General features: G+C 45.3%; 1 protein-coding gene across 5 annotated transcripts in view; it reads right to left on the bottom strand.

Annotated features, from left to right (window-relative positions):
• The window catches only part of ACOXL (acyl-CoA oxidase like), a 356,730-nt gene that overhangs the window by 267,895 nt on the left and 68,140 nt on the right, over positions 1–20,695 (bottom strand). For all 5 annotated transcript variants that reach the window (XM_045979259.1, XM_045979255.1, XM_045979257.1 and 2 more), the window contains one exon: positions 17,896–18,028. In XM_045979259.1, coding sequence (XP_045835215.1) covers positions 17,896–18,028 — 133 coding nt within the window. The remainder of the gene's footprint in view (positions 1–17,895; positions 18,029–20,695) is intronic.

The raw sequence follows: 20,695 nt of genomic DNA, 5'->3' as shown, positions 1-20,695 counted from the left end.
CACTGAAGAAAACAATCTGCCTTGAAAACGGGCAGAAGACAGGAATCCATCAAAATCCTTGAGGAGAACACAGGCAGCAACCTCTTCAACCTCAGCCGCAGCAACTTCTTCCTAGAAACATCACTAAAGGCAAGGGAAGCAAGGGCAAAAATGAACTATTGGGACTTCATCAAAATAAAAAGCTTTTGCTTTTTTTGTTTTCAACAAAACCAAAGATAACTAACAGAATAGGAGCAAATATTTGCAAATGACATATTAGATAAAGGGCTAGTATCCAAAATCTATAAAGAACTTATCAAACTCAACACCCAAAGAATGAGTAATCCAATCAAGAAATGGGCAGAAGACATGAACAGACACTTCTGCAAAGAAGACATCCAAATGGCCAACAGACACATGAAAAAGTGCTCCACATCACTTGGCATCAGGGAAATACAAATCAAAACCACAGTGAGATACCACCTCACACCAGTCAGAGTGGCTAAAATTAACAAGTCGGGAAATGACAGATGTTTGCAAGGATGTTGAGAAAGGGGAACCCTTCTACACTGGTGGTTGAAATGCAAGCTGGTGCAGCCACTCTGGAAAACAGTATGGAGGTTCCTCAAAAAGTTGAAAATAGAGCTACCCCATGACCCAGCAATCACATTACTGGGTATTTACCCTAAAGACATAAATGTAGTGATCTGAAGGGGCAATGTGCACCTGGGTTTATAGCAGCAATGTCCACAATAGCCAAACTATGGAAAGAACCTAGATGTCCATCAACAGATGAATGGATAAAGAAGATGTGATTACATTAATAAAAGAAAGAACAAGAACCATATGATACTCTCAATAGATGCTGAAAAAGCATTTGACAAAGTACAGCATCCCTTCCTGATCAAAACTCTTCAAAGTGTAGGGATAGAGGACACATACCTCAATATTATCAAAGCCATCTATGAAAAACCCACCGCAAATATCATTCTCAATGGAGAAAAACTGAAAGCTTTTCCGCTAAGGTCAGGAACACGGCAGGGATGTCCATTATCACCACTGTTATTCAACATAGTACTAGAAGTCCTAGCCTCAGCAATCAGACAACAAAAAGAAATTAAATGCATCCAAATTGGCAAAGAAGAAGTCAAACTATCACTCTTCGCAGATGATATGATACTATATGTGGAAAACCCAAAAGACTCCACTCCAAAACTGCTAGAACTTGTACAGGAATTCAGTAAAGTGTCAGGATATAAAATCAATGCACAGAAATCAGTTGCATTTCTGTACACCAACAACAAGACAGAAGAAAGAGAAATTAAGGAGTCAATCCCATTTACAATTGCACCCAAAACTATAAGATACCTAGGAATAAACCTAACCAAAGAGGCTAAGAATCTATATGCAGAAAATTATAAAGTACTCATGAAAGAAATTGAGGGAGACACAAAGAAATGGAAAAATGTTCCATGCTCCTGGATTGGAAGAATAAATATTGTGAAAATGTCTATGCTACCTAAAGCAATCTACACATTTAATGCAATCCCTATCAAAATACCATCCATTTTTTTCAAAGAAATGGAACAAATAATCCTCAAATTTATATGGAACCAGAAAAGACCTCGAATAGCCAAAGGAATATTGAAAAAGAAAGCTAAAGTTGGTGGCATCACAATTCCGGACTTCAAGCTCTATTACAAAGCCGTCATCATCAAGACAGCATGGTACTGGCACAAAAACAGACACATAGATCAGTGGAACAGAATAGAGAGCCCAGAAATCGACCCTCAACTCTATGGTCAACTAATCTTCGACAAAGCAGGAAAGAATGTCCAATGGAAAAAAGACAGCCTCTTCAATAAATGGTGCTGGGAAAATTGGACAGCCACATGCAGAAAAATGAAATTGGACCACTTCCTTACACCACACACGAAAATAGACTCCAAATGGATGAAGGACCTCAATGTGAGAAAGGAATCCATCAAAATCCTTGAGGAGAACGCAGGCAGCAACCTCTTCGACCTCAGCCGCAGCAACATCTTCCTAGGAACAACGGCAAAGGCAAGGGAAGCAAGGGCAAAAATGAACTATTGGGATTTCATCAAGATCAAAAGCTTTTGCACAGCAAAGGAAACAGTTAACAAAACCAAAAGACAACTGACAGAATGGGAGAAGATATTTACAAATGACATATCAGATAAAGGGCTAGTATCCAAAATCTATAAGGAACTTAGCAAACTCAACACCCAAAGAACAAACCATCCAATCAAGAAATGGGCAGAGGACATGAACAGACATTTCTGCAAAGAAGACATCCAGATGGCCAACAGACACATGAAAAAGTGCTCCACGTCACTCGGCATCAAGGAAATACAAATCAAAACCACAATGAGATATCACCTCACACCAGTCAGAATGGCTAAAATTAACAAGTCAGGAAATGACAGATGCTGGCGAGGATGCGGAGAAAGGGGAACCCTCCTACACTGTTGGTGGGAATGCAAGCTGGTGCAACCACTCTGGAAAACAGCATGGAGGTTCCTCAAAATGTTGAAAATAGAACTACCCTATGACCCAGCAATTGCACTACTGGGTATTTACCCTAAAGATACAAACATAGTGATCCGAAGGGGCATGTGTACCCGAATGTTTATAGCAGCAATGTCTACAATAGCCAAACTATGGAAAGAACCTAGATGTCCATCAACAGATGAATGGATCAAGAAGATGTGGTATATATACACAATGGAATACTATGCAGCCATCAAAAGAAATGAAATCTTGCCATTTGCGACGACGTGGATGGAACTAGAGCGTATCATGCTTAGTGAAATAAGTCAATCGGAGAAAGACAACTATCATATGATCTCCCTGATATGAGGACATGGAGAAGCAACATGGGGGGTTAGGGGGATAGGAGAAGAATAAATGAAACAAGATGGGATTGGGAGGGAGACAAACCATAAATGACTCTTAATCTCACAAAACAAACTGGGGGTTGCTGGGGGGAGGTGGGATTGGGAGAGGGGGAGGGGGCTATGGACATTGGGGAGGGTATGTGCTATCGTGAGTGCTGTGAAGTTGTAAACCTGGCGATTCACAGACCTGTACCCCTGGGGATAAAAATACATTATATGTTTACAAAAAAAAAAAAAAAATTTGGAAGGGGAGGCGAACCATAAGAGACTATGGACTCTGAAAAACAACCTGAGGGTTTTGAAGGGTCAGGGGTGGGAGGTTGGGGGAACAGGTGGTGGGTAATAGGGAGGGCACGTTTTGCATGGAGCACTGGGTGTTGTGCAAAAACAATGAATACTGTTATGCTGAAAAAATAAATAAAATGGTAAAAAAAAGAAGATGTGATTATATACACTCACACACATGCGCGCGCACACACACACGCATGCACACAATGGAATACTATGCAGCCATAAAAAATGAATTCTTGCCATTTGCAACAATGTGGATGGAACTGTAGAGTATGATGCTAAGCGAAATAAGTCAATCAGAGAAAGACAATTATCACATGATCTCTCTGATATGAGGAATTTGAGAGGCACGACAGAGTGTTGTAGGGGGTAAGGCAGGAAAAAATGAAACATGATGGGACCATGGAGGGAAACAAACCATACAAGACTCTTAATCTCGGGAAACAAATTCAGGGTTGTTGGAGTGGAGGGGGTGGAAGGGATGGGATGGCTGGATTATGGACATTGGGGAGGATATGTGCTATGGTGAGTGCTGTGAATTGTGTAAGACTGATGATCCATAGACCTGTACTCCTGAAGCAAATAATACATTATATGTCAATAAAAAAAATGGGCAGAAGACCTAAATAGACATTTCTCCAAAGAAGACATCCAGATGGCCAACAGACATATGAACAGATGCTCAACATCACTCACCATCAGGGAAATGCAAATCAAAGTCACAATGAGATATCATCTCCCACCATCACTAATGGCTAATATCAAAAGACCAAGAAATAACAAGTATTGGCAAGGATGTGGAGAAAAGGGAACCCTTATGCACTGTTGGTGGGAATGCAAATTGGTGCAGCCACTATGGAAAACAATACGGTGATATCTCAAAAAAAATTAAAATTGGGTTATGGACACTGGGGAGGGTATTGCCATGGTGAGTGCTATGAAGTGTGTAAACCTGGCGATTCACGGACCTGTACCCCTGGGGCTAATAATACATTATATGTTAAAAAAAATTAAAAAAAAATAAAAAATAGAAATATGTACACCCCAGTAATTCCAGTTCTGAGTATTTACTGAAGAAAACAAAAATACTAATTCAAAAAGATATAAGCTATTATTACAGCCTTATTTATAATACATATGAAAGCCACCTAAGTGTCCATTGATAGATGAATAGATAAAGAAGATGTGGAATATATCCATATATATCACAATTAACTATTACTCAGCCTTAAAAAGGATGAAATCTTGCTATTCATGATGTGGGTGGACCAAGATGGTATTATACTAAGTGAAATAAATGAGATACAGAAAGACAAACACCCTATTATTTCACTTACATGTGGAATCTAAAAAGCAAAAAAAATGAACCAACAACAAAGAAAAAGACTCATAAATACAGAGAACAAACTGGTGGTTGCCAGAGGGGAGGAGTACAGTGGGATAGTGAAATAGGTGAAGGGGATTAAGGGGTACAAAGTTCCAGTTATAAAATAAATAAGTCTCGGGGATGAAAAGTACAGCATGGGGAATACAGTCAGTGATATTATAATAACCATGTAAAGCGACAGATAGTAGCCACTTATCATGGTGACCATGGAGTAATATATATAAATACCAAATCACATTATACACCTGAAACTAATTTAATAATGTATATCAACTACATCTTGAGTTAAAAAGAAAAAGATGAAAAAGTGGCCTTTGACAAGAGCTATTCGGGGGGACCCTCAAACCATTCTGGGGTGGGGTGGGCAAAACACTGCATTGCCCCATGTGAATTGTTTGCGCTTGCCAAGCTACCTTACCTCATGGAGCTCTGTCTTCTCATCTGTGAAATGGGGATCATGTTAGAGCTGTTGTGAGCCCGGGCGAGCAAAGGCCCGTCCGTGAGCGGTCAGCACATGGCAGCTGCCTTTCCCTTCTCCTGGACCTCCTTAGAGCGAAGATGCTGGTAATGAGCTGGGGAGTCCCTAGGGCTGAATCAGTTCACAGATATTTATTGTGGGCGTCCTCTGCACCTGGCGCTGCGTGACACCCCTGTCCTAGTCTAACGGTCGGACCGAGAAGCAGACAACAGTTAACAGCTGGGGCCGGACCAGCAAGGTGCCATGAGAGCTCCACGCAGAAAGGGCAGCCGCAGGAGTGGGGATGCTTTCTGAGGAAAGAACAGCTACCCTGAGACAGAATGGGTGAATGGGAAAGGAAAGAGGGAGGTCATGGGCAGAGCCCAAAGTGCCAAGGTGTGGCCTGTTGGAGGAAATGCAATCAGATCTGTACCACTGAGTATGAGCTCATTTCTGTCGCCCAGAAAGAATCCTCCTTCACCCAGCTCCTCCACAGTCTGGGACCCGGGCTGCTCGCTGAAGCTTTAATCCTGTCACACGGCCATCTCTAGAGAATGAGAGACCATCCCCAGACCTGTGCGTCATTCGCCCAGAATAGCACTCCAGTCACACTGACAATGTCGTCAGACCCATGAGGCTCACCCGTGAGCAATCCGCCAGCGTGAGCCAGGGAGCAAGTGAGCTCGGCAGGAAAGAAAACACAGAATCATCTCTGCCTGTATAGACCCCTGCAGGGACTGAAAACACCCTGATGTGGGCAAGCTCTGAAGTCATAAAATGAAGGTCTGAATACACACAGAAGAAATGGAGAATGCTTGCTTTTAATTGTTTAAAGATTCAGATCAGGGTTCACTGCCCTTAATTCATTGAAAATGCCACAAATGACATACATCTGACCTCCATGGAGCTGTGATGTGGACTGACTTATTCTCCACTAAAGAAGCCTTCCCATCGTCGTCTACCCATTCACTCACTCACTAAGTGCTTACTAAGCGCTAGGCCCTGTGCTGAATCCAGAGGGTCAACAGTGACTAAGAAGACACACGGCCTGCTCCCTTGAAGCTGACGTTCCCAGTGACTGGCCTCCCAGGGCAGGCATCCGGGCAAGACCTACTTGCTCCGTGGTCTTCTGAGCAGCAAATAAAGGTGGTTCCACAGAAGCCTTCAGGCACTCTGCCCAGGGCCAGCCTTGCAGGCAGGGAGTGCCCACCCCTCAGTTTACCTCCTCTTGCTCCAGCCACAACCTCTCCAAACTCCGCTCAAGTCTGATCCAGAGGCGATTTCCTCCAGTGTAGGCAGGATCCTCCCCCTTCCCCAATCTGTGTAATAAATGTAGTAAGGCCACATATCCTCACTGGAACGGGGCACTGGGTTCTCATCAGGCACACACATTTTAAATACGAACATCCTCTCCTTTCATGGTCCCTACATTGGGGTTGACAAGGCACCCCCCCCCGGCTTTATACAAATTGAGAAACAAGCCAAGGAACAGTAGACACAGGCCAAAATGTCATCTTTCTTATTGATTCAAGCCAGGCTCGAGAAGCAGCTGAGGGAAGCAGCGGAAGGACTTGTAATACCACAGTCCAGTCTTTGGCACACTTGCCCACGCCGTCCCAGCAGGGCTGGATAGGGAGTCCTCCCATGAGAAGGAGACTTCCCAGGGGCTAGCCCTCAACACCTGCTCCTTGAAGAAGGGGAAAACAGGAGAGCAGGTCTCCAAAAGCCCCAGGGTCTCGATCTAGAGCTTCCCCAAGAGGGAGGTCACCCCATAGGTAGCGTAAGTTAGGGGTAGAGTCGAACCAGTTGTATACTTAAAGGAAAATTTCTATTGGTGAAAGCATAGGAAGCAACCCTTTCTTAATTCCGTTAATGAGTTAAAGGTCACAGTCCCCAAGGCCAAAACTGAGGTCATCTTGGTCTCTCACATCCAATCAGCCCCAATATCCTCTCCATTCTGTCCTTCACATTTACACCATATTCTTTCCCCACCTCTTCCACACATCATGTCTTACTTGGACCATTATCATAGTCCCAATTGCCAACTATTCACCTCCTCTATCTTCCACCCATCTGCCACGACACTCTATCTAAAATCCAGTTCTGGGTGGTACCTGGGTGGCTCAGTGGGTTAAGCCTCTGCCTTTGGCTCAGGTCATGATCTCAGGATCATGGGATTGAGACCCACATCGGGCTCCTTGCTCAGTGGGCAGCCTGCTTCCCCCTCTCTCTCTCTGCCTGCCTCTCTGCCTACTTGTGATCTCTCTCTCTCTGTCAAATAAATAAAGCATTTTTAAAAAATAAATTAAAAATAGTAATAAAATCCACTTCCAGTCATGTCCTTATCCTGCATGTAATCCTTCCTTCGCAGGTTCTCCATGGCTCCTGAGTCCTTTTCCATCATGACCATCACTCACCTGCCAGCTTGGTCAGTGTGGTAGATAACCACCACAACTTCTCAAGCAAGCCATGGAAGCTCTGGCTACAGTAAGCCTTCTGTTCATCCACTGTGGGCTTCATTGGTTTATACTCCCTCCATGTCTTCATGCATGGTCTCCCCTCTGCCTGGAATGTTCTTACCCCTCTTTGTTTCACAAGCAATTTCTACTTATCCTTCAAGAGTCAGTGTAAAGTCTTTGGGGGAACTCTCCCCCAATGGCTTAAGCTAATCCTGGTGGCACTTGGCCTGGTCAGGCTAGTAATCCCATTATAGCACTAACCTCACCTTGATTATAATTGGTGGTTTCCAATCTCTCTGTCCCCTAACCCTCTCTTTCTCTAATTGACCCCAACAGACCCTATGGGGGGAAGAAAAAGATAATTTAGAGACTAGAACTCTGAAAAAAATCTCCAGTTGATCTAGATTACAGAAGCAACTGCATCTAAAAAACAAAAACATTTCCTTATAGAAAAGGAACAAATATGAGAAAGAGCTCTTGAAAATTAAAATTAATTGTACAAATAACAATGTGTAATGAGGAAAATTCCAGAACACAGAGCAAATCCTATTGAGAACTCTGAGGGGGAAAAGAGAAAGACAATCAATGTAAAAATTTCAACCTTCAAACAATTCGAGTTCTAAGAAAACAGAGAAAAATGGGGGGAAAAGAATTACCAGACAACTATTAGAAAAAAGTTCTCCAGAATGAAAAGAATTTTCAAATTGAAAGAGCCTACCAAGTGCCATGCAGGGTAAAATGAAAGACCAGATCTAGACACACATTACTGAGAAATTTCCATACACCTAAGCCAAACCACTTCCAGAGCTGATGTGGAGGTCTCCTACATGGGAATATAGAAACTTTCACCCACAAACCTGATGCAAGTAAGCAGAGGTATTCAAAAACCATCCCACTGGACTGAGCTCAGAGTTGTACACACTCAACAAATGTTCATTATATATGGACCTTTTCCCCATAAAAGGACATTCTATGTAAATGCTGGACTTGCCTGTCTCCCCTCGTCCCTCATGCCCCCTGCACACCGATGCTCAGGACCACAGTGACACACAGCGATCATGTAAAGTCCATGGTGCCGCTAAAGAACAAGTCAGGTCCCAGGCCACAGTGGAGAAGGAAGCCGGGATTCTGGCCCAGCCGCTAACCAGCCGGCATCTGCCAAATCCCAGTTTGAGTGGAATCGCCACAATTTTAAACATAGACAAAAGATTCTTTTTAATTTCTGGTTTGGTTTGGTTAACCAAAGCAAATACAACCATGTGTCCGAGTGGTCCAAGAATGCCAGTGAGCAGGGACTGTGATGCACTCCTAGAACTCCTCGCTTGAGGATGACAAAAGCCATCCCAGTGTGGGTAAGGCAGGGCCCCAGCACGAGGCTGCCACATTGGGAGGCCTGGGGAACTCGGCACAAGCTGCTCCATTTTTCTATCTCTCGGTTTTCTCATCTGGAAAATGGGGATCACGACAGCATCCACCTCACAGAGCTGCTGTGATGACTAAAGTAGTGATTACCTATAAAATGCTCAGGGAAGCACTCAGGACAAGGAGTTATTACTTGGGGATGGGCTGAACTACTGTTACCTTTCTCCGAGAAACTACCAACAGGTGGATCCATGGCAGAGGAAGGAAAATGGAGTCCATGAAATGTGGAGTCAGGAAAAGGTACAGTGACCTGTACAAGCCCTTGTGCTACATGAAATATCAAGTTTCAGGTGGAAAAGCTCCTAAGGACAGCAAGGCCGCCATGAATCATCCATACCTGACCTCTCGGGTGGCACAGGCGGTGCTCCCCAGGGGCAGGCAACAGGACAGATGACGCTCCTCACAGCTGCAGCCTGGGCACCATTTCTTCATGACCTGCGTGAGCAGGCTGCTAGAAGCCAGCCCCCTTCCAAGCGGCACCCAGGTGCAGAGCAGCTTGGAAGCAGTCTACACTGGCAGCGGCATTGCTACTGCTCTCGTAGCTGCCACGGCTGCGCCGCAGGGTTTGAGGAGACTGGGGTTTCCTACGAGGCTTGCTCAGCCTCTGATGACTTAGTTCAAGGGAGCTCTGTTCCTTGAAACGTTATCTTAGTCACAAACATCTCACATTCCTGGGCCACATCAAAAGGGGAGGGATGCCCAAGACTTTCCTCTCCTCCGGCACAGAAAAACTCCATACGCTGCCATGTTGTCTTGGGTTGTCCATCTGCAGATGGGACCTGGAGATTCTGCCCAGGGTGGAAGGGCTAGTGGTCAACTTCTAGGTCTTTGGTGCCTGAGAGACTCAGGGCCTCATTCAGAAATGTCTCCATAAAACATAGGCACTGGACTCTTATCTCTGAGGACTCTTCCAACTACAAAAATCTCTGGATGCTCTCTTTACGAAGCCCACCACCATCACCTTCCAGGATCTCGGTTACCAGGATGCACTGTGAGCTCCCAGAGGGTGCACACCTGCTCCAGGTTCTCTCTGCTCACTGTGACTCTGTGTTCACAGAACTGAAGTAAATTCAGAATGGCAATTCTTTAAAAATTACCATTTCAAAAATTCATGTCAGGTGCTACTTATCTACAGTTGTACCAGCTCTTTAGCTCTTTGCTCTTTAAAGGAAAAGGCAGATGTACCTTTTAAAAAATAAATGTTTAAATTTCAGTTGTTAAAAATGTAAACTGCCAGGGAAACACCACAAAAAAAATTTTTTTTGTTTGTTTTTAAGATTTTATTTATTTATTTGACAGACAGAGATCACAAGTAGGCAGGGAGGCAGGCAGAGAGAGGAGGGAAGCAGGCTCCCCGCTGAGCAGAGAACCGGATGCCGGATGCCAGTATCAATCCCAGGACCCTAAGATCATAACCTGAGCCGAAGGCAGAGGCTTTAACCTACTGAGCCACCCAGGTGCCCCACACACACAAAAAAATTTTTAGCCATTTCACACCCACCTAAAATGCTGCAAACTGATTTTTTTTAAAACGTTGTGAGCCAGATACCATTAAGAGTCATCCAGAAAACTCTGCCTCCTATGTACAGTCTTGGTCTTGGGCCAGACAATTAATTACTCAGGTGATGCACCCACCCTCCTTTCCATATAGTGACCATTTCGTAATAATCAACACTCATAGCTGACAAGATGCTAAACTGATGAAAACAACAAAATTTCAGGCTTTTTTACGTACAACTCCAAATAAATAGAAAGGAAAAAATAATCTGCAAGTCATTACTGGTATTTGCTACCCTCTGGTGGTCAACCTTGGGAAGTTTCTACCCCAGAAAACTGGAACCAGTACCTCTTTCACAGATGGCCCCTCCAAAGGTCATCCAGACCAAACTCTTTATCCCACGGGACTTCCCCAACATCTGAGCAAGTCCTCTGCTCCTTACACCTGTGTACACATTGTGAAGACACTAAAATAAGAATAAAGTCAACCTGAGTAGAACAAGATGAGCAACGTGAAAATGCTTCCTCAAAGCATACACAGTGTATCTAAAAAAGACAAGCATACAACTGACACAGAATGAGCCCCATTTTCAACTCTCCAACTCCCTGTGTAAGGGATGACTGGCCACATTACAAAGTATCAACAGAATAAACATTAATCAACTCTGCCTCGTCAATTTCAATGATAGACACACACTTGTGAGTACCGTACATTTTCAAGACATTGCTCTAGGGACCCCATATTCTACCTTACTCTGCCCTCTGTTACACCACACCATTTGACAAGGCAGAGATCTCACTGTGCTCACTGTCAGAGTTCTTCCGTTTCTATCCAATCCCATTCAGTTCAGTCTGCACACCAAGCCCTCATGTGTACAAGGTCCTATAGAGATGTTTCTTATTCAGTCCTTAATGTTGGCTGAGGGCCAGGCTCTGGAGGATAGAATATGCCTCTGACTTCTCCTTATATACTCTTGCTTAGGGCATTTTTCTACAATATGTTGTCCATCAGAAAAGTGACTGCCTTTCTTTAGAACATTACATAGCTCCTCATTAACTACCAAATCGTACATGAATGGATCACCGTTGTGTTCAGAGTCTTTGTAGAGGGATGGGTGGGAAGGTGTGTGGGTGGATGGATGGATGGATGAATGGATAGGTAAGTGGATTCGTGGATAAATGGAGGGATGAATGGGAGGAAGAGGTGGGTAGGTAGATAGACGGATGAATGGACATGTGGGTACATGAGTGTGTAGACTGATAGGAAGATGGATGAGTAGATAGATGGCTGGATGGCTGGATGGATAGAAGGGAGGGAGGGAGGGGAAAGGAAAGGAAAGGGAACAGGAAGAGAAGGCAAGACAAGGAAAGGAAGAGTTAAAAAGACTGCATGACATTTAGTGTTCTACTAGGCCCTCCACGGAGAACAAGTAAAAATGCATGATCTCTGTCCACCAAATGTTCTATTAATAATGATAAAATGAAATAAAATAATGATAAAATGAAATAATGATAAAATGATAAAATAAAATGATAAGTGACAAGAAGGAGGGATAAACGTAAAATGATTCCAAAGGAAAACTAAAGTTGGTGACCTCTTAGCAAGAATTAAACAGACAAAAACTTGATAGCTTTATAGTGGTAGCTACAGGAATTGAGGTTATTAATTTAAAGGGACTGGTTCATGGTTGTCAGGGTGGGCAGGCTGTCATACTCTGATGCCAGCTTCCCAGCTCCAGCCTCAGCTGGTGACTAGCGTACCCAGGCCTGGCATTGCAGAGCTAAATGCAGGAGCTAGACACCAGGGTGAGAACACACATCTGGGACATCTCTGGGGATGTGTCAAAGCCTGTGTGAAGGAGAAGTCCCAGGGCAAGGCCGGAAAAAAGGAACACACAGCCAGCTCTGCTCTGTGTTCCTCCAACACAGCCCCGGCCCATGTAATTTTGCACCATCACACCCCTGGGGTTTGAAGAACCATCTTTGACTCAGAAGACTCAGATACCCCTCACCTCCTCTTCTTTGTTATTCTAATTTTCATGAAACCGCACAGTCAGAAGGTCTCGAAAAAGTTATTCAAGGCCACAATATCCCCAAAGCCCCGTTAATAGGAGAGAGAGACTCTCTTGAAAAAGTGGATTCTACCACCTTCCTTGGGCCCTTTCTTCATGTCCAACAAGACTCACTGTCAGAAAAGGTCACATTCCTATCACAAGTCCTGAGTGTCCCATGTGAAACCAATTTCTTCCCTTTGCTCTCCCTTCAGCCCACGCAAATGGGAAAAGCTATCTACCATCATACATACCACAGCTTTTTATGACTCAAAGATGGTCATTCACTCCCTCCACTCTTCTCTCAACACCATGTGTCTTTTAATGATCCCCAGGAAGACAGCCAAATGGCATGGACCTCTCCGCTCCCCATCCCCATAGCCATAGCCAACCATGACCGCAGACATCTCCCAGCCACATCCAGGCTCAGCCTCATGCATCCCCACTGGCAGCTCAAGCACAGCGGGCTGAGCATGTGTTATCAACCCAGTGTGGTATCCTCACAGCCTCAGATGTCATTTTCATGACTGACTGCCCTGAACCTGACTATGTAAGCTCACACATCACACCTACATATAATGGTATCTAATAATAATACCAGCCTTCCTGTATGGATGGTGTAGTGTTTGTGGGCACTGTAGAAGCCCCTTCCAGGTACTGACCCACCCAAGCCTTACCACATCTCTACAGGTGAGTGCTGTCATTGTATTTAGAGGTGTGGAGAAGCTTACCGAGCTCATATAGAGAGGCAGGCTGCAAATCCAAGAAGCCCATTCCAGAGTCCATGCTGTTCATGGCCTTGCTGTGGCCTATGGTAAGCAGAGCACTCCAGCTGTCTCCATACATGTCAATCCCACACACCTCACGCGAACAACTTTATGTGGGCTTTCTTCCCTCTGACTGCCTCAGCACTGGAATGAGGATTAGGTGATGAGGAGAAGCATAGCTCCCACCAGATGCAGTCTGGCTTAAGGGCTGTGGTGAGGGTCTTCCTAACCCAACGATTCACAGGCCAGCTCGTGGCCTTCTACAACCCAAAGTGGTAACTCAGCTAATTCAGCAGCTCATGAACACACCCAAGCACTTCCAGCTTCTTAGTATTCATGTCCTGCATTGGCCTGCCCCTGTTCTCACTGAATCCAACTTTAGCTTTCCGTAATATCTACATGTCAGTCTTCTCCACACAACATGCTATGACCATCCTTCCAAATATGGGGGCATCTCCCTTAACAAGAACCAGCAGAGTCAACCTGTATATACTCAGTGCCCACCCTGGACAAATTTCTTTGATCTCTTCAGGCCTCAGTTTCCCCCACATACCAATGGAACCTCCTCAGAACTGTTATGAGGAGAAATAAGTTAGTATGTATAAAGCACATATTATGTGCAGACTCAGAAGGAGGAGTTAGCAACATCCTTCTTCCCTGCAAGCCTGGAATGAACTGAGGGGTTGGGGTGTGGGGCACAGGATACACATGTACTGAACACTCACTTCTCCTAAGAACTCTGTCAGGTGCTCAATTTGTGAATTCTAATTTATTCCTTTTTTTTTCTTTAAAGATTTTATTTATTTATTTGAGACAGAGAAAGAGAGCACAAGGAAGGACAGAGGGAGAAGGAGACTCCCCACTGAGCAGGGAGCTGGACAAGCAGCTCAATCCCAGGACCCTGAGATCATGACCTGAGCCAAAGGCAGACACTTAACCGACTGAGCCACCCAGGTACCCCTGATTCATTCTTCATTCATTCTGCCAACTGCCAACTCCTATTTGCTATGGTCCTACTTCGTGCCATGCCACGTGGGAAGTTGAAGACCCAGCAGTGAAGGTGGCCGGCAGGGCCCTGGCTGTGGAGCCTTTAGGCTGGAAGGACACAGAAATGGCCTATCACACCGTTAGCTGGTCAAAACCATAGCAAATGCTGCAAGGGGAAGTACAGGGCCTTGAAAACACAAGAGAGGGACCACACGTAGGCTGTGACCTTTCTGAAGAAGGGACACTTGTCTGACCACTAACATGTACATGAACACTAACCATGTGAAAAGTGGGGGAGGGCACGTTAGGCAGCACAGCGCACGTGTGCAGGAGGCCGAGTGAGAGGTCATGCTAGGCACTGGAGATGGGAAGAGAACTTGGGCCATGATGTTGGAGGCACTGGGAGGCCAGGACAGGGGCAAGGTAGCTGGAATGGGGCCAGGAATCTATGACTCTAACCGTCTGCTCTGTGCAGGGGTTTTCCAAATGTGGTTCCCAACCAGCAATGTCAACATCAGTGGGGAACTTGCTAGAAATGCAGCTTCACTGACCCCGGCCCCACCCAGAGGTGCTCAGAACTCTGGGGGAGGGCCCCCGCTACCATGTAGTACCTACTTTAAAAGACTAGAGAGACTCTTTGGAGAGTGGGGAACCAGCATGTCTTATGCTGAAATATTTACTTTTGTGCAAGATCAACCCAAAATGATGGGCTAGAACTCTTTCACATTTCACACTCCCCCTATTTCTGTCTCCGAACTCACTGTGACTTTCCCCAGCTTCCTTCCTCCTTCTGAAAAAGCTTCCCAGCCTTCCCACTTCAGCTGCCCAGCTCTCCGGAGGCCCCACCTCCCACCCAAGCCAAACGTCTTGGTTTCCTTTTTTCTTTTGTTCCTGCTAATCATTTAATCTGGCGCGGCACTTTGGACACAAATTGGAGGAAGGCTATTAAGGCAAGCCTTTAAGAGAAAACCTGAAAGTACTGAGAAACTATGGAAATGAGAGATAACCATGAAAAATAAGACATCTGGGCAAAGTTTAAAAGGCCCAGGCATGCTCAGCCTTGAGCAAATGTCACCATGGGGAGCCACGGTGACAGTTTTCTAATACATAAGGAATGCACATAGGAGAAAAGGATCCATTTTTCCACTCTTCAGCGAGAACAGAACAAGCAGGACCGTCTTAGGTTTCAGCCGAGAAAACATCTGTCATGTGTTTGAGCCATAGGAGAGGAGGAGCTGCCAAGAGGACTGGTGAGATCATCCTAGCCCGAGACGCTCGCGATGAGATCACAGTGGCCAGGGTCACTGTCCATCAGGGCTGAGCGCATCGGCAGTGCCCACACCACACCACGCCGGGGGCTTGCAGGCTCTACAAGGGGATCTCCCTGTCACCAGGCAAATGTGCCTCCTAGCCAGGGCAGGTGCTGACTCACAGCCATTCTTTGGCTTCAGAGACACAGAAATCCAAAGAAAACTGCATGCTTCTGCAAAACCTTTCAGACCGCTTTGTTACCTGGAAGCCCGGATGGCATGTGTTCCAATAAAAGCCCACTCATTCCTGTCTCACAGCTAACTCCTATCTTCCCAGTGACAGCAACAGTGGCAACAGGCATCACATCAGCGTCAGCTCTGAGCTACCCAACGTTCACTCTGTGCCAGCGCCGCACACACCTCTACTCGCTCCTGCCTCACCGTTATCACAAGGTCCATTTTACAGATGAAGAAGCCGAGGTTTAAAGAGGCCTCCTGATTTGTCCATGGCCCCACTGCCGGTCATGTACTGACTGAGATTTGAGCCCTTGGTTCCCTATTCTATGATCAAGATAGGGCCTCTACGTTGCCAATGTCTGGTGAAACAGAGAATGAGGACCTTTTAAAAAATCAGCCATGGGGGAGCCTGGGTGTCTCAGTGGGTTAAGCCTCAGCCTTCAGCTCAGGTCATGAACCCAGGATCTCTGCTCAGCAGGGAGCCTGCTTCCTCCTCTCTCTTTGCCTGCCTCTCTGCCTACCTGTGATCTCTGTCTGTCAAATAAATAAATAAAATCTTTAAAAATCAGCCACGGTCTCGTCTCTCCCACCCTCCCTGCTCCAGATCTGATGAAACTGAAAATCAAGTCTCTTCCAGAAGGCCCTGCCACTTCCCTGGCTCTGTTACCCTGTGCCTGCCCCTCGGGACTCGGCCACCAGCCCGGATGAGCTAATGGGGCTGCTGGCAGCATGGACGTCCTTCACACACCGCCGTCCCTTCAGAAACATAAAGCGCAGGCTTTCTGCACCGCCTGTACAGGCCAGGGGCCAGCAGGTGCTTTCGTGTTCCTGGAGCACTCTCCTCAGAGGGACCCAAGGCCACTGCCAGCAGAGTGACTCTGGTGCAGAGACTGCCACTGAGGGAACAGACAATCCTGGCTCTGACTTTTGTCCCAGCTTCTCTACAATGTAATGCTCAGCTCACCGACTTCTCCCCCTTTGCCTCTTTCTGGAGTCCCGAAATGGCTGAAATGGTTTCTATTACAGACTTAAAGAAGAAGCACTCCGTACTTAGCACTCTGAAGCTGTGCTTCAGAACACAGCCTTGACTTCAGGCTTCCCTGGGGCCTCCTTCATTTGTCAGACAATTCAGCCAAGGGGACCAACCGGCTGGGCCACTCCTGATGCAGGACTTCAGAACTCAACACCCCTTCAGGACTACGGGAACACAAGCACAGGAAGCAGTGCCTACGGGTGTGAGGTCGCTGGCTGAGCACTGAGCCTGGGTATTTACAGCATCTCAGTTTTCCCAGCCAGCAGGAAATGCAAAACACAGGGCAGGTCCTACCAGGCTGGCTTCCTGGGAAGTAGGACCAAACCGGTGGAAAAGAGTAAAGAAGAATTCTCCTGCTAGTCAGCCAACTGTGTGCGGATGTCAGGGCTCAAGTCAGGTGAATGAAATTTAGTCCTTCTTGATGGAAAAGTTGGATTCAAGCCACAATGTATATTCATGGGTTTCCTAATTTTCCTTCCAGCTTCACCAAGCTCCGTGGAGCTTAGAGCAGGTTTTTCCCTCATGCAAAAGGATGGAAAGGGCCCAGAGAACAGATAATGCTGAGTCTTGAGGAAGAGGAAGAGGAGTAGGAGGAAGAGGAGAAAAGGGAGAAAGAGAAGGCCCTTCCAGAACTTGCCTCTACTGGCTGCTCTTTCCAAATTAATATTTGGGAGGGTGGGAGAGGAGGGGAGGTAGAGATGCCTTCTAGGGGTCTGGCTTCATGGATGCCAACTGTGATGCTGAATGCCATGCCCCAAACAGCCACGTGACCATCAAATCTCCCCAGTGAACTGAGCTGAGACATGCCAGCCTCCCCTCACTTGTCACTTCTTAGCTGCTTTTCCAGCAGATGCATTTGTTCTGAATGACCCGGCCCCCCCAAGGTCATCTTTTGTGGCTCTTTTACCACGATGCCTATGTTGTACCCACCATAATCAGCAGCCCATCTGAGATGTGGATGGATAGGATTCCATGAATAAGAAGGGTGCAGAAATGCTCTCTGTATGCGACTAACGAGCCCTTCTTAGTATCTAACCATTAACCCTAGCCACATTACACCAACCGTGGCTTGGGAAGCTCAGCTCCTAAAATTGTTACCCACCCCCGGAACATGCAGAGAATAAACCATGATGTAAATTAAAATCAGAGTCAACTACCTTCATGGCACCCAGAGCTTGGAAAGTCACAGCTAATCTCGAAGGGGTCAGCACTGCCAGCATCGCATTGAATCTTGCACTCTTGTTCTTAATAGGGGAGTGGTACTGCCCATCTGGAGCCACAGAACCAAACCTATGATAGGGGAGAGGCAGGTGGAAAAGAGAAGCAGGGTTAACAAAGAAGTACACGGCACCACTAGAAATGATGTCATACGCACACACAAGGTTTCCGGGTCCAGGAACTACGCTCATTAGACCTCAGAGTTGGAGGCGGGGCAAGAGTCTCCCCAAGAGATTCTGACCAAGACTTGACTCACGGAAAGTAAAAGCAGATTTCGTGCCAAAAAGAAGCATGGGGACCGCCATCATCAAACCCACACTGGGGCCTGAATCCCCAATCCACTCCTTTTGTTGTTGATATATAATTCACATGCCATAAAATCCCCCCCCCCTTTTAAGGTGTGCAATTCAGTGCTTTTTAGGACATTCAGAAACTCGTACAACAATTACCACTGTCCAGTTCCAAAACATTTCATCACCCCCAAAAAAAACCCTCATGCTGTGAGCAGTCACTCCCCATACTCATCATACTCCAGGCCCTGGCAACCACTAAACTACTATCTATCTCTACGGAGTTGTCCATTCTGGATGTTTCCCATCGGTGGAATCGCACAATATGTGGCTTTTATGTGTGTCTTCTTTTATTCAGCTCGTTGTTCTCATGGTCCCTGCATGTTGCGGCATGTGTCCGTACTTCCTTCCTGTTTACGGTCCCATGATAAGCCCCCGCATGGATACACCATATCTTGTTCCTCCGCTCATCAGCTCATGGATATTTGGGCTGTCCCCCTTTTATGGCTATTATGAATATTTATGCTATGAACAATTGAACAATTGTGGACATGTTTTGGTGCAGGCATGTTTTCAATTCTCCTGTGAACAATGTTTTCACCCATACCTAGGAACCGAATGGGCTCATATGAAAAACTTAAACTTCTGGAGAAATGTCAAACTCTTTTCCAAATTGGCAACACCATTTTCATCCTCACCAACAAGGTATGAGGGTTTCAATTTCTCCACATCCTCGCCAACCATTACGGCCTGTCTCTTTTTTTATACCCATCTGAGCAGGTGCAAAGTGGTATCTCATTGTGGTTTTGATTGGCATTTCCCTAATGACAATGACGTTGAGCATCTTTTCGTGTGCTCACTAGCCATTTGCATATCTTCTTCGAAGAAATGTCTACTCTGGCTTTTGCCCATTTTTCACCTGGGTCATTTGTCTTTTAATTGTTGAGCTGTAATAGTTCCTTTTATGTTCTGGAAGCCATATATATAGATAGATAGATATAGATGATATATATGTATCATATATATCACAATATATGTGATTGCCAAATATGTTCTTCCATTCTGTGCATTATCTTTCCACATCTTTCATAGTGTCCTTTGAAGTGCAAATTTTTTAAATTTTGATGAAACTTAAAAATTTGTTTAATTTTAATTTCTTTTTTTCTTTGGTTGCTTATGTTTCTGGTGTTTAAATCAAGGTCACAAAGATACACATCTATCTTTTCTTCTAAGAACTCTAAGTTTGGGCCTCTACATTTATATCTGTGATCCATTTTGAGTTCATTTTTGTGTACAGGATGAGGGAAGAGTCCAACTTCATGCTGTGGCATGTGGATGCCCAGTTGCCCCAGCACCACTTGTTGAAAGGACTATTCTCTCCCCCCATTAAAATGTCTTATTGTCCTTGTTGAATATTAATTTACCATAAACATAAGAATTTATTCCTAGACTCTCTATTCGATTTCATTGCCTATCTATTTATCTTTATGCTAATACCACAGTAAATTTTTTCTTTTTTTTTTTTCATTTTTTACTTCCCACCTGCTTTCAGGGGATCCACTATAATATCACACCGTCTCGATTACTATAGATTTGTAATAAATTCTCAGATCAGAAGTGTGAGTCTCCTACTTCTTTAGCAAGATTGTTTTGGCTATTCTGACCCTTGTATTGCCACATAAAGTTTAGGAGCAGTTTCTCAGTTTCTGAAAAAACAAAACAAAAAACAAAAGGGCAACTGGGATTTTGACAGGGATTGCAATGAATGTAAACATCTACTTCTTGATCCATTTTTTATCAACACCCCAAAATGGGGCTCCTCCTCCAAAATGCATGTGTTTCCACTGCAGTTCTCTGGCATATTGAAGGCAGTGTAAAGGGCAATAGAATGGCTTAGAATCAAATCCTGCTTATCAAAAAAAAAATCTATATATTCTCATATCTTCTACAGACTATGTAGCTCACTGTCACTTTTCTTACTGGCTAGATCTAACTTTCTAATGTCTAGTGCATTGGATGAAGGATGAGCCAATGGATCCAGCTTCTGGCAGACTGGCCAGGCCACTGAGATCTCATAAGGGTGGATGACACATGGGGAGCTCTACATCTACAGCTTTCCTTCCCTCTTGCCCATCCCCCAGAGCAGAGTGCTGCTGCTTGAGCGACTGGAAAATGTGCTGGCATCTCTGGGGAAGGCTGGTGGCACTCAGACCTGCTATCATGGGCACTGGTGGCTCCTGAGGGGACCTTGAGGATTCCCCACACACCAGGATAACTGCAAAGATGCTTTTGTTGTTTCCATTTTATCTCCTACCAATTCCCTGGGGGCTTGGGGGGGGGTGGTTAACAGAATTTGGTCCTTTTGTTTCTCACACATTTTTCTTAAACTTTTGGCATCTATGACATTAACCTGCTGGCAAGAGTTTGCAGACAAAGCAAAGGAATGAGG

The sequence above is a fragment of the Meles meles genome, chromosome 15 (assembly GCF_922984935.1).
Source record: "Meles meles chromosome 15, mMelMel3.1 paternal haplotype, whole genome shotgun sequence".
Taxonomy (NCBI): Eukaryota; Metazoa; Chordata; class Mammalia; order Carnivora; family Mustelidae; genus Meles; species Meles meles.
This window is presented reverse-complemented; position numbering and strand designations above follow the sequence as displayed.